At 41.0% G+C, this 25,093-nt stretch overlaps 1 protein-coding gene across 1 annotated transcript; it reads left to right on the top strand.

The window, feature by feature from the left end:
- The first annotated feature begins 1,984 nt into the window (after window positions 1-1,984).
- On the top strand, window positions 1,985-25,093 carry sncaip (synuclein, alpha interacting protein). Its single transcript, XM_028579197.1, has 12 exons — window positions 1,985-2,098; window positions 10,986-11,073; window positions 11,807-11,879; window positions 13,361-13,905; window positions 16,257-16,401; window positions 16,491-16,801; window positions 17,582-17,761; window positions 18,885-18,998; window positions 19,529-19,654; window positions 20,268-20,437; window positions 21,916-21,999; window positions 23,510-25,093. Exons 2-12 carry the CDS (start codon window positions 11,017-11,019, stop codon window positions 24,492-24,494), a joined length of 2,790 nt encoding a protein of 929 aa, XP_028434998.1. The 5' UTR covers window positions 1,985-2,098; window positions 10,986-11,016; the 3' UTR covers window positions 24,495-25,093.

Below are 25,093 nucleotides of genomic sequence, written 5' to 3'. Positions count from 1 at the left end.
CGTTCTAAACATTGCACATTATGTCCATTTTGCATTAAAGTTCTGAATAAAATGCGAAAATACTCCAGTACTTTTTATTTTTCAAGTATTTTTTTTTTATTTATTTTGTTTTGTTTGTTTAATTATTTGATTAGGACACTGCACATTAATGAACATTTCTGTAAATACACCAGTGTTAGCCAGTGGGCTAATTTTCAACTGTAGTCCTAGTTGCTGGCTTTACCATGGGATAGAAGATTTATATATATATATATATATATATATATATATATATATATATATATATATATATATATATATATATATATATATATATATAGCATATAGAAGCCACTGTGTTGAGAGGAGTAAACCTGTATGGGCACCTGCCCTACCAACTGAGCTATCCGGGCACCCAATGAACTATATATTTCATAACAGTCAGAGAATGCTTTTACTAAAGCAGAGCAATTTTTAAAACTATAGATCAGCTTTAACTTATTATAAAACAAGTGCCAGTTCTCCTTCCATTAATGAGTCTGTTTAACAGTTTCAGAGTGTGCCACTAGATGGAACTAAAGCTACATACACACTGAGCTGATGAATGTTCGACTCCGCTGGCCCACAGCAGAGGTCCAGAGGCTGTTATTATGGAAACACGGAGGACGTTTATAGACTCGTCTGTGGTGCAGCTTCTGTGTTTTCCCCTTTCTGACAGACTACAACTTATGTAACCACATGCATGACGTCAAATGTCTGATTTTGGAGGATGAATGAAGCCTCCTGACACTCAAACTAATGTTAAGATATGAATACAGTCAAATAAATAAAGAATCATACACATAGCAACTATATTTAGGATTAAAATAACAAGTTTTCGACAATTAAATACACTTAGAGTTCTCCAAAAGGCTCTACAAGAAGTTATGAAAGCAAATAAGTTTGATTTTAATATATTCAACATTTAAAGAATATGAATTACAATCTAGGTGGTTTATTTGTATATAACTTTAATCATTTTAATTGTCCTGGCCAGATGTTAACACCATAAAACATAATAGAAGTGGTTAAAAAAAAGAAATACATAGGCTTATAATTCAGAAAAAATAAAACATTATGCTTAAAATCCCACTCATTTCAGAAAACATGCATGTGTTAGTGAGAAAAATAAATCCTCATCAGAAGCGAAGTTTTATTCTAAGGATAACGGACCGATGTAGCGGCTCCACTTCCTCTCTCTGAGCGGCTGTTCTCGGCAAAGATCGTCTATTGAAACGATGAATCAGCAGGAAACAAAAAAAGGAAAATCTGCTTCACCTTCCACAGAACAGCAATAAATATCGATAAATGTTGTAGCTTATATTATCAAAATAGGCTCATTAAGATACCCGACTTTAAAAACTATTAATATTGTAGCCTACTTTAACATGCACATACATAACATAAACACTACATTTGTCTGACAGAGTTACTTCTCAGATTACAGTTTTTTATCCCCTTCACGTCCACTGAAAAACCATGTATTTCCAGATGTGTTGATTTTGAATAGTTTTGATAAACTAAATGTGTTGAGAACATCCTTCTACTCTCTAAGCTAAATAAAGCCTTCAAAAAGCCTCCTGGATCAGCTGGAAAATACGTTGCCGCAAACAAAGAGGGCACAGAGCTGAAAGCAGGGCTGTTTTTCTGACCCCATGAAACGTTGACAGTTTAAATTCAGGACTTTTACTGTAGCCTACTACTTGTCACAGAATATGTTTACACTGTGGTAGGCTATTACTACTAGCCTACTTAAAGTAAAATATCTTCCATACACACATACTGCAAAACAGAAACCAATATACATAAAGCCTATTTGAACTGACTACAGTAAAAGTGTAGTTATCCCTCTTCTTTCTGACTAATATGGGACTCAGAAACGTGCTCAGAGTGAGCCCTCTTCTCATTTCCTCCCCTCTGTGTTTCCCATATGTCAAAGTCTTTGTGCTTTTCAAGACAGCGAGGCGACACAAGGAAAAAAAAAACAGCTGGATCCAAGGATCAGTCCTGCTAGCGGCTCGGCTAGCTGTAACAGCCCTTCCAGCTAGCGCTTTCTCCTCGGCTGCCTGACTTCCATAAGGTACCGTATCATACAACTGTCCCTCATTTGGGAGAACACAGCTCTTTATCAATGGCGGGCTCGTTTTTACCTGCGCTCTCTGTTCTGACCTATTTTTCCAAGTGCCTGCCCGGCTAGGCAGCTAGCTTCCACATTAGCTTCTCTGGATGCTGATTAGCCAGCTAGCTTAAGCTAAGTAGCCTCCTGCTGCTTCATGAGCAGGTATCAAAGGATTAAATGAGCTGTTAAGACTGAAGAGAGGACAAACCACCTAAACTCACTCCACTTTCATTGTTTTCTTTTGCAAAACACGTTTTATCTGCTTTATTAGCCACTTTAAGTCTGTCTCATGCTCATTCTTATCGTAACTGTATCATCCTTTTAATTACTGGGAAATGAAGCAATAATCACACACGTTGGTCTCAAATGCTATTTTATTTCACAAAATGTAATGTTCCTCACATCCTGGTCAGAAAAACATAAATTACAAATTGTCATTTGAAAGCTTTTGTTAATACAAACACCGAGCTAGGTGATCTAGTAGGAATCAATATCATCATTTCAATACAAACATTGTTTTATGTCATTGATTTATATTATGATATGGCAAATATAGCCCTACCCATTGGTGGAATGTAACTAAGTACATCAACTAAAGTACTGTCCTATATAACAAAGTCGAGGTACTTTACTTGAGTCTTTTCTTTTTATGTTACTTTGTACTTCAACTCCTCTAAATTTATCTGACAGGTTTATTTACTTTACAGATGAAGATTTTTTGCACATAAAACATATAAAGAGTTTATAATATATGATGTTTTGTTGTACACTGTTTATACGAGTACAGCTGAAAAGATTTATCAATTAGACGGTTGACAGAAAATGAATTAGAAACTATTCTGATAATCGTTTAAATCAAAGTCATGGAGACGTTTTTATTCTGCAGTGAGTTCTTTTACTTTGAAATACTTTTACGTCGATGATATTTTAGCTAAAGTAACATTTTCAATGCAGGACTTGTACCATTGTAACAGAGTATTTAACAAGTGTGGTAATAGTACTTTTACTTGTGTAGCTAAAGGATCAGATACTTTCTCCTCCCCTGAATATACCTGATCAAATATGAAGTAATCAAATTTAATGTCAAATGCAGTGAATTGTGTCCTGCTTTAAAACTACGAAGGTGCAACAACCAAAACCTTCAACAGCTCGCTTTGTTAGTTTTTAAACACATTTTGTATTGAAATATACATTTTGACGACACAATTTAATAAAATGATAAAAGCACTACCATCATATCCAGAGGAAATGACTCTTGAACAAAATCAGCCTAATAAAACTTCTGTAATGTTTCTAAGAAGTGTAATTTTTATGAAGTTGAGGTCTTTGTCTGACGTTAACACTGCTTTAAAACACTGCAGGAAAGCATAGTATTACAGACAATAAATTATTATTTAGAATTATCCCCCAGCCCTTTATAACTTGGTGTAAAGTTATTACAAATAACATGATCTGAATGTATCCTAAGGTCTTTTTATGTTGATGCAAAACAAATGTTACATCTTGAGTTTACTATCAGTCCTTCATGGCAGTTTTACTAGAAAATGTGGATTCAAATAGTGACAACTGACTGAGTGTAATAAGCGAGTGAACCCTCAGCACTGTGAGAGCAACACTAATGCGATTTAAACTGGCCACCGTCCAGTCTGCAGGTCGTAATGCCTGTAATCAGGGCTCCATGTCATCTGAATTAGAGAGACAGTGACGATGGATGTTTAAGACTTAGAGAAAGTTCTATTCAGAGAGGTTTTTCTTTGTTTATTTAGACTCGTTTTGCACTGCTTTTTGCCTCGAGTTAAGGGGTTATTTTCTGTAACTGTGCTCATACTGTACATCTAAAACCATTTGCTGTATTGGTACCTGGCTTGTTACCGATTACACTGTTTCTTCAGTCTGAAGTAGAGCTGGGCAATATATCGATATTATATTGATATCGTGATATGAGACTAGATATCCTCTTAGATTTTGGATATCGTAATATCGTAATATGGCATAAGTGTTGTCTTTTCCTGGTTTTAAAGGCTGCTTTACAGTAAAGTGATGTCATTTTCTGAACTTACCAGACTGTTGTAACTGTTGTATTATTTGCCTTTACCCACTTAGACATTATATCCACATTACTGATGATTATTGATAAAAAATTTCACATATTTCATATTTTGTGAAAACACTAATAGTCAACATTACAATATCATTGCGGTATCAATATCGAGGTATTTGGTCAAAAATATCGTGATATTTTCTCCATATCGCCCAGCCCTAGTCTGAAGCACAATTTACTTTAATGCAGTCCAAGAAAACATCATATTTATAAAAGCAGATAACTCATTTGTAAGACACCATAATCATATTGTTATTGTCTTTTCTGATCACATTCTGGTTGGCTTCATGTTTGTCTTCTTGGTTTAAGTCCAGCTCATTTAGACTTTTGTTTTAAAATTGTTGCATGTCAAGTACTATATTGACTAAGATATGCTAATTAAAAAGAACTTAAAGCACTTTAAAGTGCTCATATTATGCTTTTTGGCTTTTCCCCTTTCCTTTATTGTGTTATATATCTTTTTGTGCACGTTTTAGGTTTACAAAGTGAAAAAGCCCAAAGTCCACCCCAAAGGGACTTACCATCTCCAACAGAAAACACCGTTCACAAACTGCTCCAAACAGCTCTATTGTAGTCCAGCCTTTACTTCCGAGACACACGTGGTCACTTTGTAACACACGTTATAATGCTCGCCTAGCTGCTAGCGTGGCACGCCCTCATACTCTGCTTCTGACTAACTAGCAGTACTTACTGTGCATGTGTGACTCCCAACAAAGATGGAACAGAAGTGCGATGCCTCACTCTGTAGCTATATGGTGTTTTTTGAAAAATTAAACCATGTAAACCTATTCTGATATAACCTCTAAATACAATTATGAACCTGAAAACGAGCATAATATGAGCACTTTAAGTAATGTTGGTCATCAGGATGTGATGAGGGAACTGGTAGAGGGGCTACTGTGTAATCATGCAGATAGTTTTGGTGTTATTTGTCCAGGTTTTTAGGTATTTGTCTTCTGTTCGGTGCAATGGAGGGAGGTGAATGGAACGTGTTTGTCAGCTTTGAAAAACTACAAACAATTCAACAGCAGAAACCATGTAACATTTCCCTGTTACTCTTTATAGTCCACAGTCTTCACTGTAAAATGATTTTCATTGAAAAAAAATCCTTCCTACTTAAGAAATGGTCCTGATGGGAACGGTTGACAGAGAGGTTTATGGATTGTCGATAAGAACGGGCACTGGTTTTAGAAAGAGATGTTGCTTTTTAATTTTTCTGAGTGTCATGTTTTATTGTTTTAAAGCAAATTCTATTCACCTCCACTGACATTAGGGGGAGACACAGATCTCAGAGACAGATATCGTAAAACCTGGACAGATAAAACCAAAAGTACTCGATGGAGAGACACCACGAGAGGCAAGTGAAGAAATGTGTTGTGATTTGGATAAAGTGTCCCTTTTAAAGGAAAGTACATTTTGGAATATAGATGTGTCTTTAGAATTTACCCTGAGTCAGATAAGAAGATCGATATCAGTTTTATTTCTGTGCGTCTAGGACTTGTATGATTACTTGTTTTATCATGTTAGCCAACAAGCTAGTCATCAGTCCATCCAGACAGCGGAGTCAGGACAGATCTCAGACCTGGCAACACCACAATAGAGCTGCTGCATACTGTCACGGCATCCAGACTAGAGTTGGGTATCGTTTGGGTTTTTTCCGATAGCGGTGCTAAAGCGATAATTTCAAAACGGTGCCGTTGACTGAACCAATACTTAAAAAATAATAATAATAAACTCTAGCTAACAGTAGGCTAACAGTAGGCTAATGTTACCTGCTGCCAAGTGTGATGTTAATGTTAACTAGCGTGACATGCAGCGATGTTTCCGTCTCTAACGTCCGTTTCTGAGCACCAGAGAACAGCGCAGGCATTTAAAGGTGCACTATGAGTCCCTGCATGGTTTGAGCACAATTTCATTTTTGTCCAAAATCGTAGGCATTTTTCCTGGACCCGCTAGCTGCCTGCTCCCTGAATACACTGTGAAAACGCCCGGTCTCGGGAGACAACACAGGGGGCGTAAACGTCAAACACAAAATACAACAAACCACGTTCCAGCCAATCACCGACAAGATGGTTGAGGGAGGGGGTGGGGGTTAGTGACAGTCAGTTAGTCATGACAATTACGAAAGCATGGGGGGAGGGCCGAGCTTGCTCTGTTTTGTTTGGAATTTACTTTACTACAACAGAAGTGACCATGCAGGAACTCATAGTGCACATTTAAGTGGCACCGAAATGAGGCCCCTAAATCGCTATTCGGTTCCGGTAGATACCGGTCATTTTGGCACCTGCGCCATATTAGACCCGGATTTCGGTACCCAACACTAATCCTGTTTGGTTGGGTTATTGGTCAAGAAAATAGCTCCAACGTTAAGTGCTGCAATAATTCCTTTTCCCAGTTCTACTTGTAGAAGAGACGGGATGTTTCAGACCAGGAGCTGTTGGAAGCTGGATTCACTCAGCTCTCAGTTTAATCTGACCTCTGAGAGAAATGTAAAGAAACATATATCTCATTTTTACTTTGTAGAAAGAGTAACCAAATCCCTTTCAGACTCCTCCTGAAAACTCCCATCCCTGTTTCTTGACTTTGCTCCAAAACAACGATTCATCTCTCCGACTGTTTTCGTGTCTCGCTGCCTGGAAGGATTCAGACTCGTCAGCTGTTCACATAAACACAGGAAAGCTGACGACCTCTTCTCTTTTTTTTGTTGATACATTCTTATTTTTGATGTCGGCTTTCAGACCTACACTGTTGTTATCAAGGATGTTCGGCTCGAATGTTTCTCAAAGCTGCAATCAGAGGTCTTATTCTGACCAGTTTAGTTCTGCGGTCGCTCCCACACAGTCTGAAAACAACTCCACTCTTACATGAAAACCCCACAGTTTGCTGCTTCCTGAACATCCTGTGACTGTGAATGGACATTTGCTTATTTCAAAACATAAAGAAGGCTCTTTAGAATGTATTTAATGTGGTGAAAATAACAGAAACACCTTACAACGCAGTCTGAAAAATGGCTGAGTTAATGCAGAATTGCAGAATTATAGCTGTTATTTTGTCATTGATTACTGTAGGGATAGATCTCAGGTCAGTATTCATTTCTTACCAAAGAAAAGGTCCAAAGTAACTAAAAGCCCCCTGAACTAGGGCTGGGCGATATGGAAAAAATCAGATATCAAAATATTCTTGACCAAATACCTTGATATCGATATTGCGGCGATATTCTAGGGTTGACAATTGGTGCTTTAACAAAATATCTTCACACTTAGATTTTAGATAAATAATCATCAGTAATATGTACATAATTTCTAAGTGGGTAAAGGCAAATAATAGAACAGCTAGAACAGTCTGGTAAGTTCAGAAAAGTACATAACTTTACTGTAATGCAGCCTTTAAAACCAGGATAATGATCATGATATTACGATATCGAAAATCTGAGACGATATCTAGTCTCATATCACAATATCGATATAATATCGATATATTGCCCAGCCCTACCCTGAACACATCTGGATCGTATTGCAGGTACACCACCTGATGACGTGAGAGGCCTGACTGGACTGTAGTCAGCTGGGGCGGCACTTAAAGCCCCTTCTTGTAATCCTCTCAAAGCTGCCATTGATTAATCCGTGGATTATCTTTTCAGAAAATAGTGAAAACTAGGATTACTGCCTGGCGGTCATATGCCTCCGCCAACCAGTCACATCCAAGTTACATCCAAGTCTTTCCAGAGCATGAACGTATAATAAGACCTGGATACAGCGTTCATTCTTATGAGAGTTGCTAAGTGCCGCGTGAAGCTGACATGGAGCCAAAAATGAGCCATGGCGATCGGCACTGCTTCCGCGTTATTCGGCCCATAGAGCAGAGGCACTAGTGACCTTCGCCGGCCAATTCCGGTTTAGCGCTCCGCTAGCATATCGACGACGTTTCATTTACGGGATAGTTCCGGTGCCGCAGGAGGTTCTGAATGTCCCTCATTTTTGGCCGGATGCCACTCACCTGTAAATTAGCCATTCTAAACTCTTGTCGATTCGGGAAACGTCCTCCGAACTAGAACCGACAATCAATTCGTAGACTTTCAAAATGTCATCGGACCGAATGGAACGAGTTGTTTGCCAGGGGTTTTTGCCGCTCAAAGAAAATGAACCACTAATTTACAGACGTTTCTTTCGCTATGTAAGTCTGTGGGGAAAAGTATTTTTGGGCCAGAGGGCATCAAGGGACGGGCCGGGAGTTGCAATTTCTGTCTTTGGCCACTATGTTCAATTTGCTTCACAGCCCGGCCCACTTCCTGGGGTTTGGTCCATACTCTTATGTAGTAAAGGTAATAAGTGGATCTTTTGGCAAGACGTGGATGCTTCACACACATCTTCAACCCGCCAGCACAGATCTCTCTATACAATCACCACAGTTTTAAGATTAGTGCCACCAATTCAGTTCCGAAGTTATGGCGTAGAAAAATGGCCAGAACAGCATTTTTGCAGAACAGTATGATGTCCCAGCGAGGTTGTCCTTTGGGTATAAAAATGTCATCACTTCATCATTTTATCCTATTAAAGATGTGTGTGAAATGTTGTCATAATTAGCGAATGAATTCTTGAATAATAGCCCCAAAACGTGTGTTGAGTCCAAGGGGACGTTGGTGCCAAATTTGAAGAAATTACCTCAAGGCGTTCCTGAACTATTGTGTACACAAGAATGTAACGCACAACCCGAAAACATAATTATTCCGGCCACAGCTATTCCTGGCGCGGAGGCATAAAAAAAAAAAAAAAAAAAAACAGCACAATTTCCCAGAACCAAACATGACGTCTTCAGAAGCCTGGTTTTGTTTGACTAATAGTCCAAAATTCAGTTATTATGTCAAGCAAAGAAAAGGAGCACAGATGTTTTGCATTGCTGCTTGATTAAACAACTTCAACATGTATGCGATCATCATAAATTATTGTTGATTAATGGGGCTATTTTTTTGTGACCGTTATGTTATATTTCGTGTTATTACGAAACAGAAGCTCACTAGTCTTAGTTGTCCTTACTCGGTGTTATTTGACAAACTTAGCAGGCTGTTCTTGCTCTGCTGTTGGTTCAGGTTGCGTACTGCGTCTTTAAATCTTTGTTTGGGCTCTGCGAGTCCCGCCGCTCTCTGATCAGTCCTGATTATCTCGCCGTTCGTCGCCTTTGATCACAACAGCTCAGGCAGTTTGTGCAGTTGACAGTTTAAAACCTCCGGTATTACTGAGCAAAAAAGTTGTTCGTTCAGCCTTTTGTTACAGTAGTTGGTAAATCCTCCTTTTAGAATAGAAGTCCGCTTTGTTTTTTTTTCTACAGCTTCCTTTTTATTCACTGAGCAGCAGTTTGTCATCTCAGTTAGGAAAATAAACTTTAACACAAGTTTTCAACAGGACTGTTCTCAGTTTCCTGCAGCTACTTCCTGTGTTTTATTCCTGCTGATCATATCACCGCAACATTTTGTGTTTTTCTTTATCATATTTATGGAAATGATGCTGCTACACAGAAGAACAAAGAGTCTTATAGCTTTACCAGTACAGAGTATGTGACGGATTCTCTCCAAGGTCCCAATCTTCAAATAACTTAGAAAAACAGAAGAATAAAAAAAATGAGTAATTTTTTTCATATAAAATGTTCCCACAGTTTGAAAAGTGTCCCTATAATAGGGCTGCAACTAACAATTATTTTCATAGTCGATTAATGTGCAGGGTTCATACGTTTTGAAAAAACCTGAAAAAGTTATGGAATTTGAAAAATGAAAATTCCAGGCCTGGGAAGGTTTTGGTAAAATAAAAAGACCCTGAACGTTTTGGAAAAGTCATGGATTTTTTTTTTAACACAGCATAATAATATGTGATTAATTTCAAAAAATTATTTAATAAAGAATGTATTTCACGTCGTCTTAACCTTAACGTTCTATTCGGGGCGCGATATTACGAAACCCACTATAAACCACGTACATTGTCATTCATTTCAAAGTTCAACCTCTGAGGGTAAACTTTAACACAGATTTTTATTCTTATTGTATAATGTCGACTGACATTTTCAGGAATACATAGTCATGGAAATTTGCCAAAAAGTCATGGAAAAGTATTGATTAAAATGCGTATGAACCCTGAATGTGTTGATTATTATCTTGATTTATCGATTAGTTGTTTGGTCTGTAAAATGTCAGAAAATAGTAAAAAAAAAAAGTCGATCAGTGTTTCCCAAAGCCCAGGATGACGTCCTCAAATGTCTTGTTTTATCCACAACTCAAAGACATTCAGTTCAATGTCACAGAGGAGTGAAGAGACTAGGGCTGCACGATATGAGGAACATATATAATTGCAATTATTTTGACTGATATTGCAATATGATTCACGATATATATATTTTTTTACGAGGATCTGTACCAAACAAAGATGTTTTTCTTTAGTCTGTAGGATAGGATTTGTAGGCCGGGACATCTCTGCAGCACCACAATGCTTTATTTTAGAATGCTTTGACACATAGTTTGCCTTTAACAAATATTGCGCCCCCCTGCGATTTGGATATTGCACTAGTTCATATTGCGATTTTGATAAAATTGCGATTAATTGTGCAGCCCTACACAAAACTACAAAATAATCACATTTATGAAATAGTTGCCGATTAATTTAATAGTTTGACAACTAATCGATTAATCGGTTACTCTTTGCAACTCTGCTCTGTACTGTATATGCCAGTGTCCTACTAAGATGTGTGTGTTGCTGTCTGCAGCTGGTGGTGAGGCTGATGATGAGGTGTGAACATGGAGGCTCCTGAATACCTGGACCTGGATGAGATCGACTTCTCTGATGATTCAGCGGTGAGTGGGATGTCGCCTGAACAAGCTAACAGCTGCTAACTACACCTACCTACCTGATAATCCATAGGCGTAGATTTTGGGGGTTGGGGGAGATGCAGGGGATTTGTTCCCCCCAATATTTAGAAGAGGTAGATTCTTCCTCAAGAAATATAAAAGACAACCCACTTCCCAAAAGAGGTAAAAAATAACCGTTCAGGGGGACCCAATACATGTATGTATGTACATGTACTGTATGTATCCTTACCTGTAACTATATGTTTCTCAACGATTTGAGACACACAAAATGAAGTGTTTAACGCCTACAATTGTTGCTGGGGGGCCTTGGCAATAAACCCTGAAGGTTCTAAGGTTTTTGTTGGAAATGGAAATTCATATATTTTCCACCCCGTTTTAAATCAACAAGGACTAAATATTAGGAAATACTTCATGATGTTTAAGGTGACCGAGAGATTCAATAGGCGAATAGCACAGGAGCATTTTCTTTGAGAATTACACGGTGTATTGTCTTTATTTGTGCAGGTTTAGTGGCGGCAAAAGCCGTGCGATCCTTTTTGTGAATTCGCCTGTCAGTGTTTAATTCCACCGCTGTAACCTACAGCTGCCTAAATGCTTCATATTAAAATCTGTCTGTACTTAGTTGACACCACAAATAACTAATATCTAAATGTAACTGCTTTGCACAGCTGCTGAACTACTGTCCACAATTTTTCTGACTTTCTTTTTGACCCTGCAGTATTCTGTGACGTCTCTGAAGAGCATCCCAGAGTTGTCCAGGAGGAGTGATGGCACAGCCGAGGAGAGACCAGGTAACTAATTATTATAGAAGCATACCTTAGTTAGTATTTCTTTTTTTTTTTTTTTTAACTAAAACTGTATAGCAGACTCGTATCTACTGAGTGTACTGTTCGGGAAATAGTTTTAAAAGTAATTCCAGATGTCAACAAAATACAATTTGATGTTGTTGGGTGTTTTTTTTTACGCATTTAAAGCTATAGTGTGTAGTTTTTGTCTCCTCCATGAGGGGATTCTAAGTAATGACAATAAAACTGTCAGCGCGTCCACATGATACGAGCCTTTTGTGATCGCACCCCCACCACCCCCTCCTCCACACAGTTGCTAGTAGACAAGGAGGACACGGAGGATTAAAAAAACATGATGGACTCTTCAGAAAAGATAATTATCTTCACTCTTTTCTCGCGAAAGTCGCAGGACAACTTCTGAACATAACCATACTGAGAAATACAGAGAGAGTTGTGTAGAGGTGATAGTCTTAATTAGCTTTGAAGGCACTCATAGGGCAATGGCTTGAATGTAACGGACGTCCATTACTATCAAAAGTTACGCACTAAAGCTTTAAAGGCACACTATGCAAGATTTGTACCTTAATACAACAGCTTCAAAGTAATTTCGACGGTAAACGAACTCGTAGTAGTGCGAATCATCCCGATAGCAAAGCAGGGGTGGACGCCGTGAGTGCAGAGACGGCTCTGCATACGACCGTAACGTAATCGTCTGATCGCCGATTGCAATTAGTTCAAAATGCAGCTGCACGCCTGCTGACAGGGAAAAAGCGCTTTGACCACATCACCCCAGTACTATCGTCTCTCCACTGGTTGCCTGTTGCTCTCAGAATCCATTTAAAGATTTCATTATTTGTTTTTAAATCTTTAAATGGATTGGCACCTTCCTATTTAGCTGATATGTTGATTTCGCATACCCCAGTCAGAGCACGTAGGTCAAATGAGCAGCTTCATTTGGACTGTCCTAGATCCAGACTGAAAACCAGAGGGGACAGAGCTTTTTCAGTTGCAGGTCCTGAGCTCTGGAATGCTCTTCCCCTCAATATTAAAGCAGCTAGCTCTATTGAGTCATTTAAATCACTTTTAAAAACTCATCTCTTTGAAATGGCTTTTAACACAAGCTGAGCTGTGACATTGTTAATATTGTTTGTAATCATGTTTTTCATGTGTTTTAATTATTATTATTATTTCGGGGATACTATGTTTTTAATGGGTTTTTACTTTTTCTTCTTGGCTAATTAGTATGCTTTTATGCTGTTACCGGTATTAATATCTGTACAGCACTTTGGGGCAGGAGTGACTGTTTGTAAATGTGATGTATAAATAAACTTGACCTTGACTTGACCTTGACCTTAAATACAAGTACTCCACAGCGACTCTAGGGGTCGCTGTTTGACAAAAATAGCATGCCTTTAAACTTCTATCTAATGAAATCTCTAAACTAAACTACCATCTTTTTTTAAAACTCTCCTCTCCTCGTCCTGCAGCTCCAGCCATCAACTGGAGTCGCAGCGTTTCCTCCCACACCGGCGGGGGAATCAAACCCACGGGGCTCGCTGAGGTCCACAGCAAGTTCCGGCCCGTGAAGAGGGTCTCCCCTCTCAAACACCAACCAGAGACCACCGACTCTGACTCAGAGGGTAAAGTCCAGGGCCTGGGCTTGGGGGAGCCGGGGGAGGCCAGTAAGGATGACCCCAGCTCGGACAAACCGACTCCTGCCTCCACCTCCTCTGACGGGCCGGGAGGGAAGGCGAAGGGCCTGGGCGGCGGCGTTGGAGGGATCAACCCCCCGGCTCTGTTCGGGGAGCTGGAGCACTATGATCTGGACATGGACGAGATCCTGGACGTGCCTTATATCAAGTCCAGTCAGCAGATGTCCACGCTGCCTCGGGTCCCCCACGACAAGCGCTCGGTGACGGGGAGCAACCTGGGCGGAGGGACCCTGGAGAGGACCCGGAGAGGGGGGCTGAAGAGCTCCGCTTTAGCCCACAACGAGCCTCTGAGCCTGGGCAGCGGCAACTCACAGACTCAGGTGCTTCTAACAACTTCTTTAATCGTTTTTATTTGTGAAGCCATCTACAGTCCACAGGACTACATTTTTGCGTTATTTAGTCAAAAAATGTGGTCTGATATTCTTCAACGTCACAATAATGTGTCTGAAATAGTAACATAAAAACAATTATTTGTTTTTGCTGTATTTGTAGCTTGAACATTCAAAGTCAGGTTGGAAAAATGAAGTGAAGCCTTGGTTTTAGTAACTAGTTCAACCTTATTTTACAGTGGCCTCGACCAAATGTTTCCCACAATGGAAATCGGCCGGGAGGAATCTTAGAGGGTTTCCTCGAACGAAACTGTTCATGAATGGCTCTCTTCAGTTCTTGTCACAGAATCCTAATTGATTTGAGTTCAGGAGTGACCTTGACCATTCTGTCACTATTCTGCATTCTGACATGTTGTAGATGACGTTTCCCTGTTACATCTCCCAACTTCTATAAAGCATCAGATGACTGATGGCTACCCTGAACCCTAAACTTGTAAAAAAAAAAATTGTATACGTTTTAATGCATTGTTGAATGTAATGCAGTAATGGCTGCCGAGGGCCAGCAAAACAACTATGAAACATTGGGATCTCTTCACAGGGTTCAAAATGCATTTTTCTGTGTGCATGCACTGGTGCTAAAATGTATGGGAAACTGTGAAGTATATTTATAGTATATTCATGCAGCCATTTCCTTTTTCTTTTCAGTGCAAAATGTTTGCTAGTTAGTCTCCAAGAAATGCAGAAATGCAGCAATGCACCAGCAAAGGCAAGGAAGAAGACGCTAGCTGCTGTAGTAAACATAGTTGTAAACAAAGCTGGATTTTAGGGCTGCAGCTATCGATTATTTTAGTAATCGAGTATTCTACCAGTTATTCCATCGATTAATCGAGTAATCGGATAAGAAATACTTTTGTTGTTTTGTGCCTATAAGTATACGTAAGTTATACTCAACCTATTTTCATTTATATATTTGATTACAATGTCACACAGCTCTGTTACACTTATGCTAGTAGATCGTTGATCAGCTGTTTCTCTGTGAAAATGGTGAGCAACAGATCAGCTATTTTTCCGAAGGGATAGTCAACAAGTCGGCTCTTTAGATCAGATTGTGGTCACCACTACTTATTTTCTGATTTCGTTAGTTGTTGTGTTTGGTGTAGTTTCATCGTCCATACGACTCTGTGATTTACTTTTTTCGTGGAATGGATGATTAAGTTAGTGTTTTCTGTTGAGATGCTGAAGCTCTGACGTCGTGCTATTATCGTGGTAAGCTGTACAGAGATTTTGTTTTAATTACTCTTGAACTGATTCCAAACTTTGGACACTTTCTGTCGTTTTCTCCAGTCTGACTCTTCTCTCAGCCCCTCACTATTTACGCTCTCTTTCTTCATTTTGTATCATTCTTCATGACATGTGTTGCCAGCAGCGCCAGCCCGGTGTGCAACAGTAATAATCCTCCGTGCGGAAAAACCGTGAGCGATACAATGTTGGTAGCATTGAAATCATTTTGCATTGAGTTTTTTTAGTAATCAAATTATTCGAGTTACTCAAGGAATCGTTTCAGCCCTACTGGATTTAAAATACTTTTAAAAAAATCTGCTTTGCAAATGTTGTATGTTTTAATACGCTGGACATGTTTGTTAGAGCTGAAGGATTCACACAATTTGGTGAGAACTTTCGTTTGTTTACAAGGAAAATCCACAGTACTGCTTTTAACCTTTATCTAATAATCAATTCACAGTATTCCATTAAGCAGTCCCTCCAGGAAAATACAATTATACAATCGCCAAATTGTGTGAATCCTTCAGCTCTAACAAACATGTCCAGCGTATTAAAACATACAACATTTGCAAAGCTGATTTTTATGCAGGGCTTGCATGATTTCATAATCCCCGCATTTTCTTTGCAAAAAAAAGTCACATATATCTTAGCAGAAAGTTGAAAAATGTTGCGTTTACTTCACACAAGAGCAGCCATTTTCCCCCTGTTGCCATGGGAACGTTACGAAGTGACGTAATTACGCTACGTGAACATCATCAAAAAGCAGAGTGTTGGGGGGATCACTTTTTTCTCTTTTTCATCAAACCGCCGTTTTTGCAAGTTCCCGCAATTTTTGCAAGTTCCCGCAATTTGATCGCATAAAATTGCATAAATATTCGGCATATTCCATTGCATTTTTTAAGAAAACGTGCTGCATAATCAGCAAAAAATCACAAAAAAACTCCGCATTTTTCTGGAAGGCTTCTGTTTCACCAAGTTATGTGTTTAATGGCATGAAATATCAGCTTTTGTAATGAATTATTTAATAAACTGTAATGTTGGTATTTATGTGTTTCCTGCAGTATTGTGTTCTGTCTCCGCTGAAGTGGTCAGACCTGAAGAAGTCCAAGTCGATGGATCCAGACCTCCACCACCTCCACCGCTCCCCAGCTGGAGGAGGCTACCAGTCGGAGCTGCTCTCCTCCGTCTCTTCTTTCTCTGATGCAGGTGCGAACCTTTCTTCTGCTCTGTCTTACCCTTTCTTGTTGGAGAAAAACACTGTCATGATATACCTTTCTTTGAATAATGACTTCCAGACAAGCTGCTGTCTGCGCGGGTCTACCCAGACTCTCAGAACCAGAGGCCAGGCGTGGAGCCACTGGGGGGGGGCCCGGGGATGATGTTCCCCCTGCCCGGGTGCAGCGTCGGCAGGCAGGAGGCCTCCAAGCCCAGGGCTCCTGGTCCAGGAGGAGGAGGAGGAGGAGGAGGAGGAGGAGGAGGGACCGGAGGCAGCAGTGGGCCCAGGGGGTTCGGAGGAGGTGGAGGAGCAGGAGCGGAGGTGGACGAGGAGACCAAGAAGAACCAGAACATCATCAACATCGTCAGAGAGGGACAGATGTCTTTGCTGGTGAGTGGGAGGCGTCATGCTTCTGATTAGTGGAAGAGAATCTAACACAGGGTTTCTGCAGTGTCTAAGTCTAAATTGTATGCCTTTTAAAAGTCTTTTTGCACAATTTGCTGATTGTGTTCTAGGTCTTAAATAATTTCAAACGGGTCTTAATTTTTCTCATGTCAGTGTAACGCTACCTCTAATGCTCATTGAATTTTTTTTATTTTTTTATTCTGTGGTGTTGTAGTTCTTCTGTCTCTTGTCTAGGGCTGGGCAATAGGGAGAAAATCAGATATCACGATATTCTTGACCACAAACCTCGATATAGATATTGCGGCGATATTCTAGGGTTGACAATTGGGGCTTTAACAAAATATCTTCACACTTAGATTTTAGATAGATAATCATCAGTAATGTGGACATAATGTCTCAGTGGGGAAAAGGCAAATAATAGAACAGCTAGAACACTCTGGCAAGTTCAGAAAAGTACATCCCTTTACTGTAATGCAGCCTTTAAAACCAGGAAAAGACAACACTTATGTTATATCACGATATTACGATATCCAAAATCTGAGACAATATCTAGTCTCATATCACATTATCGATATAATATCGATTTATTGCCCAGCCCTAGGCTTGTCATATATAATATATATATAAAAAGTCTTACATTTGACTTGAACCTGTTACATTTGCAAACCACATCTGATGTTGTATCCTATTTGTTTTCTCCTTACCCTTTTCTCTTTCCTCTCCTATCCCTCCCCGACCCTTTCTTTCTCCTCCCCCCTCCTGCAGCCTCACCTGGCAGCAGACAACCTGGAGCTGATCAGAGACGAGGACGGGAACAACCTGCTGCACATCTCGGCCTGTCAGGGCCACGCTGACTGTCTGCAGCATCTCACCTCTCTGATGGGGGAGGACGGCCTCAACGAACGCAACACCCAGCAGCTCACTCCCGCTGGTCTGGGAGTTAAGGTCAGTGTATGAAGGAAACTGTTAAAAGATGTTGATTAGTGAATACTTGGTGTTTTCTTTTTTTTTTTAAAGGCATGAATACAAATGAGAAAAATCAAGCAGACCAAATTTCCTGAAAAAAAACTCAGGCTGCTCTACTTTATACTCTTTCTTCAATGTATATGTGTGTGTGTGTGTGTGTGTGTGTGTGTGTGTGTGTGTGTGTGTGTGTGTGTGTGTGTGTGTGTGTGTGTGTGTGTGTGTGTGTGTGTGTGTGTGTGTGTGTGTGTGTGTGTGTGTGTGTGTGTGTGTGTGTGTGTGTGTGTGTGTGTGTGTGTGTGTGTGTGTGTGTGTGTGTGTGTGTGTGTGTGTGTGTGTGTGTGTGTGTGTGTGTGTGTGTGTGTAAGGTGTAGAGAACTACTAAGCTTAAAGTGGTTCAAAAAATCAAAGAGATTTGATATCTTTAAGAAAATGTGAATAGATGTTGTGCAGCTTCATCCTCTACCTTATTATCACCCTGATGTAGATTCATTTTCTCATTTTACAGCTTAAAATGCAGAAAACCTGCTGAAAATATAAAAAAACAACAACAAAGAAAACATCTACACTATAAGCTAACAAGGACATGCAGACATTTAATTGTCTGTCGGCAGCTGGTCAATGAGGTCAACAGGTCCGTCAGTGTTAAGATGGAGGTTTTGGATAAAAAAAGTTCAACATTGGCTCGGTTGGCCCGCTGCAGGATGTTATAAAAATGAGTCCCTGGAATGAACACTATAACTACTGCGAAAGTTTTGTTCGCCCTGCTGTGGAAACCAGGCTCTTGATTGGCTGCCAGAAAGGAAGTGTGTTATCTAGAGACAAGCCGGGCAGCTGAGTCCTGATTGGCTCTTATCAACAAGCCTCTGTTTTATTCACTTAGATTAATGGGTTGACGGATTTAAACCCACCTGGTCCTCACTGAAACGTGTGTGTGTGTGTGTGTGTGTGTGTGTGTGTGTGTGTGTGTGTGTGTGTGTGTGTGTGTGTGTGTGTGTGTGTGTGTGTGTGTGTGTGTGTGTGTGTGTGTGTGTGTGTGTGTGTGTGTGTGTGTGTGTGTGTGTGTGTGTGTGTGTGTGTGTGTGTGTGTGTGTGTGTGTTGCAGAACGGTCATCTAGAGTGCGTGAGGTGGATGGTGAGTGAGACGGAGGCCATCGCAGAGCTGAGCTGCACCAGAGAACATCCCAGCCTGATCCACTACGCTGCCCGCTATGGACAGGTAACATAAAGAAACACATTCACATTAATACATACCTTTCCAAACAGTTTCCAATGAAGGCTTCCCAGGTGGTGCTGTGTAACAAACCATCCGGCTTGTCAGGTTAGCGCTGATGCAGAATGACATCACTAAAGCTATCCAATCAAGTCGGTAACCTGTTTGGCCGGACCACATAAAGTGAACAGGTCTGAAAGCACCCTGAGATGTCTTTAAAGGCCAGCGTACAGAGGATAAACCTTTTTATCTAAGTGAAGACAAAGCAAAACCCTCACGGCAACATTTCCACTTCATTCCCCACATGAAGTATTCCCACTATTTTATAATTTAGCAACTACATTGTGTTTAAGGTTCAAACAAGATGAGGAAAGAGTGTTAAAGGGAAAAGTCCCATTTTATGTTGGGATGGGTATGTATATGTGCGTGCGTGCATGTGTGTGTGTGTTGGGGAAGATTTTAAGTGTGTTTGGTTGACTTAAGGGTAAAAAGTCTCTCTCTTTTTCTCTCCTCTCTCTCTCCGTCTGCCTCTCCAGGAGAAGGTCTTGTTGTGGTTGCTTCAGTTCATGCAGGAACAGGCGATCTCGCTGGACGAAGTCGACCAGAACGGGAACACTGCCGTCCACGTGGCAGCCCAGTACGGACACCTCACCTGCATACAGGTGTGTACTGCTGGAAAGTTACAATTACTACCAACTATCACTCTCTCCTCTGTTTTCTCTTGGACAGCTGCACTTGGTCTTGTGGTTTGATTCGATTATTTAACATCCACTCCATCAATTAACTTTCTTAACCTACAGCTCAGTAATAGTAATAGTAATGATTCAAATCAACTCTAGATTTTATTATTACAATATTTAAACAATGAAAATGTCAACATTAAACCCCACATTTTTTGAAATTCTGTCATACAATGTGAGGCGCATGTTCCTGCAGTGGAAGCTGAGTGTTTTTATTCACCATGCTTAAGGAGAGGCGGATGTTATCAGTCTTGTCTGCTTCCTGTTGGCTAGCCGGGCCGACTAAATACTGATAGTTAATGATCTGTTTTTGATCAAATAGCTGCTTTTTCTCAGCAGAGCCGAGTAGATCTGTGCTGTGGGGAAAGCTAAAGGCAGTATTAATGGGAGTATTAATGAAAAGAGCTAAAACTGGAAGTAGTAATGTTTCTAATTTCAGATACTGACTTAGAAACGAGCGTCAACGTGTGTGAGATGTTTCTCAGGAGCCAGAAGTCAAAGCAGTAACGGTTTGTGTCTCTGTGTCTGTGTCCAGACTCTGGTGGAGTACGGCTCCAACGTGACGGTCCAGAACCAGCAGGGGGAGCGGCCTTCCCAGAGTGCCGAGCGGCAGGGACACACCACCTGCGCTCGGTACCTGGTCGTCGTGGAAACCTGCATGTCGTTGGCCTCCCAGGTTGTTAAACTCACCAAACAGCTCAATGAGTAAGTCACAGGGTTTGTACCGTTGTTTTCAGTTACAGTTGCTGTATCAAATTGTTCATAGTTTCTCAGTTATTGCTATTCTATTGGCCATTCTAGATGTGTGAAATGGGCTCAGGTGTTGTCTAGAGACTGTCACACACGCTTAAATTTACTCTTGTTTAGACCAGTGGTCGTTCACATTTTTTAGGCCAGGGACCCCAAAGCTGAAAGAGAGACCGAGTAGGGACCCCCTACTGCATATATTGTATGCTGTTGAGTTGCATATTAAACTGGGCTTGGGGAGGAAAATAAATGAATGAGTGAATCTTTAAGCTTAACTGTACACAACTGGGCATATTTATCTTAGCTATTAATATGTTTGATTCTTATAAATGTATATTTTCAGACATTTTAATTTTTGAAAAAAGAAACTTTAAATAATTTGGCAGCCCCCCTGCACTCACTCTGAGGACCCGCTAGGGGTCACGGACTCTCTGTTGAAGATCTCTGCTTTTTGACTCTCTCTACACGTGTGAGTGAACAGGGATTACACAAATTACAGCTTGTCCAAAATGCAGCAGCCAGACAGAGAGCACATTAATCCTATCAGAATTGATTTTAAGATATTTTTGATCACTTTTAAGTGAAGTCCCGCTCTGGACTCGCACCTAACTACATCTCAGAATCCCGACAGCGTACGTACGCGGTCACAACTAGGGCTGTCAACGAATATTCAAAATTTGAATATATATATCAGAATTGTAAAAAATAAAAACAATTTAAAAAAACTTGTCCATAAAAAATGCATACAAAGAATTCATAGCGAGCGAGTGGGTGTGTTGATGAAGTTTTCTATCATGTGTCTGGCACTACCGGAAGTAAACAAACAGCGAGGGTGAAGAAGATGCTACAAAGACGTCAACAAAAATGTTTAACTGGAGAGACGACTACATACTTGAACATTCTTGAAACTCGTCAGACAAATTCAACGGCAAGAGACTTTATGACCAAATCATAAAACCTTATGGACATAATGCGGACCAATAGATATCCAAATATATTTGAACATATATGTTTTTTTAGAAGGAATATTCAACACACCTGAGGTTCCCCAGCAAAGGCTCTACTACACTGTAAATAGTGAATGTAGAATTTACAGTAATTTGTTACAGTGTAGCCATTTAACAATCTAGGGCCTCCCTCTCTAGAACAACATCCCTGAGGAGCTCCTTATCCTCTTTTAAATCCCTGTTAAAAACTTCTAAGTGTGCTTTCACAGCCTTTGTGGCCTACATTTACTTGTATCTGTTATGTCACTTCTTAAAACCTATTTGTATACAAAGGCATTTTCTTAACTTTTATTTTTATTGATATTGTTTTATGTGTAGCTCACTTTGCTCAATGCTGTATAACTTTTAAAACGGGTTTTAACTTGTTTCCTTATTGTTTGTCTTCCATTTGTATCATGTTAATCCTGTTGTTGTGTGTTTGTCATGCAGACAGGCAGCAGACAGGATTACTCTACAGAAACAACTGCAGAGACTGATGGACCCCACAGAGGGGACACCTTCCAGATCACCCAGGTAACACACACACACACAACTATGTCCCCCATGAATCTGGAGTTGTATTATTTTATACTGTTGGGAATGTAGATATTTTAAAACCATGGTAAGCGGTGGCTACAAAATCACAGAATAAGACATGAAGTCAGGGGGCCCTATCTTGCACCCGGCACACCGCAAAGTCCGACGCAAGTGTCTTTGCTAGTTTAAGACTGACGCAGTTTTCCGTCCAGCGCCCGCGTCGTTTAAAAAGCAAATGCACCTGCGACCATCTTTGCGCCCATGGGCGTGCTGGTCTTACAGGGAGGTGTGTTCAGGCGAATTCTTGCCGTATTGCTATCTTATGGCAGCGGGAAGTGATCACGCCATTGACCAACAAAAACCTGGTCTAAAGTCAATAATGCAGCATTTCATTGTTATTTTAACAGCAAGTTAGTAAAATGCGGCTAGGCTCGTGCACAGCGCGTGCACACTGTGCTTGTTACACACACCGTGAAGCGCAGCAGCACACAAACATGCAAAAGATTACAAATAAAAATATTACGGTGCAAATCCGCCATCATAATAGCAATGCGCCAAGGTCCAAACGCGCCTGGCTTTTAAAGGGAATGGGAGATGACACTCTGATTGGTTTATTGCATGTTACTCCCAAAACACACCCATGATTAATTAAGTCACAAAGTACAACCCTTTTGAACCATGGGCCCGGCGCACGAGCAAAAGTGGATTTGGACAAACGTACCTGCTCCATGCGCTTCACGCCGTGCGCTAAGATCGTTAAAATAGGTCCCCTAGTGTGAGAGTGGAGGAAGTGAGTCTGGAAAACAGCAATAGTTGTCACTCCCCACATGAATAAACAAGTCAGCACAGCAGAGATTGGGGAGTGATGATGGTAACCTCCACCGAGAAGAACTTTAACTCCGAGCCACAGATATGAGCGATGCTGGCGGCGGCAGCAGTGAAAGCAAGTGATCGCAGCATTTATAGTCCAGCAGTTTTCAGATCAGATGGCTTAAATACACCACCTGAAGCAGCTCTCAGGGTTGAGGCAAGTGGAAAACCTCAGGTCTACTCTATATTAGTTATTACAATTTTGCAGTTTTAAATGTAATTATTTTATTCAATATAAAACTTTGAACTGCAGATAATGCTATTTCAGAGCTGAAATTAGTTACTTAATTAACCAGACCCCATGTGTTTTCACTGTATTGGTGATAGTAGCAGATGGTATAATATAGCAATATCAGTTGTAGTAGTTATAGAAGTGGTAGCATCAGCAGGTGTAGCAGCTAGAATAGTTGCTGTAGTTTTTTAATGAAAACCAATCGTGGTAAAAGTAATTCTTATAGAAAAGCAAGTACTACTATTATAAATAGTGGTATGTAGTAATGGTAGTAGAAGTAGCAGTATAATAGGGTGTTGGTTTTTAGTAGTAGTAGTAGTTGTAATGATTTAAAGGCATCAACAATATACACACCTATACATTGTAAAAGTAAAGAATCATTTCTTCTCCCTGTCTGGACTCCAGCTCCCATCAGCCCTCAGTGGAGGCGTGGCCGGAGATGATGTTGACAGCGGAGGGGACTCCAGGTGACGGTTGGTTGGTTCGTCAGGGAGGGGTGGGTCCAGACCCGGTGCTGCGGCAGCTGCTGGGGAAGGACATGTCGGACACGCTGTGTCCCAGGGAGAGGTTGCCCCCGGCGGGCGGCCCCGGGGCCCCCGGGGCCCCCGGGGCCCGCAGGATCGGGCTGGTGGAGAGGAGAGAGCTCAAACTAGCAAGACTCAAGCAGATCATGCAGCGCTCTCTGAGCGAATCCGATTCGGACGGTTATCCGCCAGAGGAGGGTAAAAGTCAAGGAGCCTCAGCCTCCAACACACTGCGACCTGATAGGCCGTCCCATTTGCCAATCGCAGAGGAGGAGCCAGCGTCAAACCACCTTAACCTGGTGATGAGGAAGCACCTCCCTTCCTCCTCTTCCTCCTCATGCATAGCTGAGAGAAAGCTGGCGTTTTCTCTCAGCGGGTCAAAGTCGGCGGACAGCGTCGGTGTTAACCCCTCCCCGACCTCCAGCGACCCCGAGGCGGCAGACGGTAAAACACCAGACGCTTCCGGCGACCTCCAAGACGCCGCCAACGGCCAGAAAGTGGCCACCAGCCCCAAGAGCGCCCTGAAGTCGCCCTCGTCTCGCAGGAAGACATCCCAAAATCTCAAACTGAGGGTCACCTTCGATGAGCAGGTCCACAAGAGCTCCAATCAGGAGGCGGAGCCGACCAAAGGGCATCATGGGAAGGAGAGGACTCCATCGGGAAGCTCTGAAAGCAAGCGGCCGTTCGGGGCGTTCCGCTCCATCATGGAAACGCTGAGCGGCAACACAAACCACAACAACAACAACAGTGGTGGTCAGTCAGGCTCCACCTGTCACAACTCGCCTGGCAGGAAGTCTGAGAGTAAAAGCAGCCCAGGAGGAGGAGGAGGGGGGGCTAAGGGCAAGAGCAAAACCAGTAACGTTTAACCAACGAATGCCTACTGAAGGCAGAGAGCACATAACAAACGGACCGACAAAGCAAACGGCAAGAGGCAGCCAACATGAGAAATTTCTATTCCAATGGTAGCAGAGATATCGCAGACATCCATCGAGAATAAACCTCCATAACAATCCACTCAATGCAAACAAATACAGGCTCAAAACAGTGTTAAGATGTATTCCTCAAGCTAAGTCACTGACTCCATGGCAACATCATACACCCTGTTTACATTATCCAAAGTATCATGGGAACTGCAGTTCCAAAACTCTAAACATATTAATCCCAAAACATCATATCATATCATATCATATATATATATATATATACACACTATGATGAATACATGTTCTAGGATAACATGAATAATGGCATTTCCAAGTGGGTTAATGTATCCTGAAAAAAATAATTTATGACATCAAGTAACTATGCCATACGCAACCAAACATAGCCAAGGGTTCAAAGGGTTAACGCGTATTTTTTAAATGACAGTAAATTACAGCAGCATATGAAAAACACCAGACACTTAATATAAAATTGGACTTCAAGTGACCAAATCAAAAGTGCGATTTTGTCACTCAAGATATAA

Source organism: Perca flavescens, chromosome 5 (genome assembly GCF_004354835.1).
Source record: "Perca flavescens isolate YP-PL-M2 chromosome 5, PFLA_1.0, whole genome shotgun sequence".
Taxonomy (NCBI): Eukaryota; Metazoa; Chordata; class Actinopteri; order Perciformes; family Percidae; genus Perca; species Perca flavescens.
This window is presented reverse-complemented; position numbering and strand designations above follow the sequence as displayed.

Bases quoted from the DNA above. Each gene is read 5' to 3' on its own strand.
- sncaip (XM_028579197.1), top strand. From the start codon at position 11,017: ATGGAGGCTCCTGAATACCTGGACCTGGATGAGATCGACTTCTCTGAT. The intron at 11,880-13,360 runs GTAACTAATTAT...CTCGTCCTGCAG, and splicing joins CACAGCCGAGGAGAGACCAG to CTCCAGCCATCAACTGGAGT. The intron at 22,000-23,509 runs GTAACACACACA...TCTGGACTCCAG, and splicing joins ACACCTTCCAGATCACCCAG to CTCCCATCAGCCCTCAGTGG.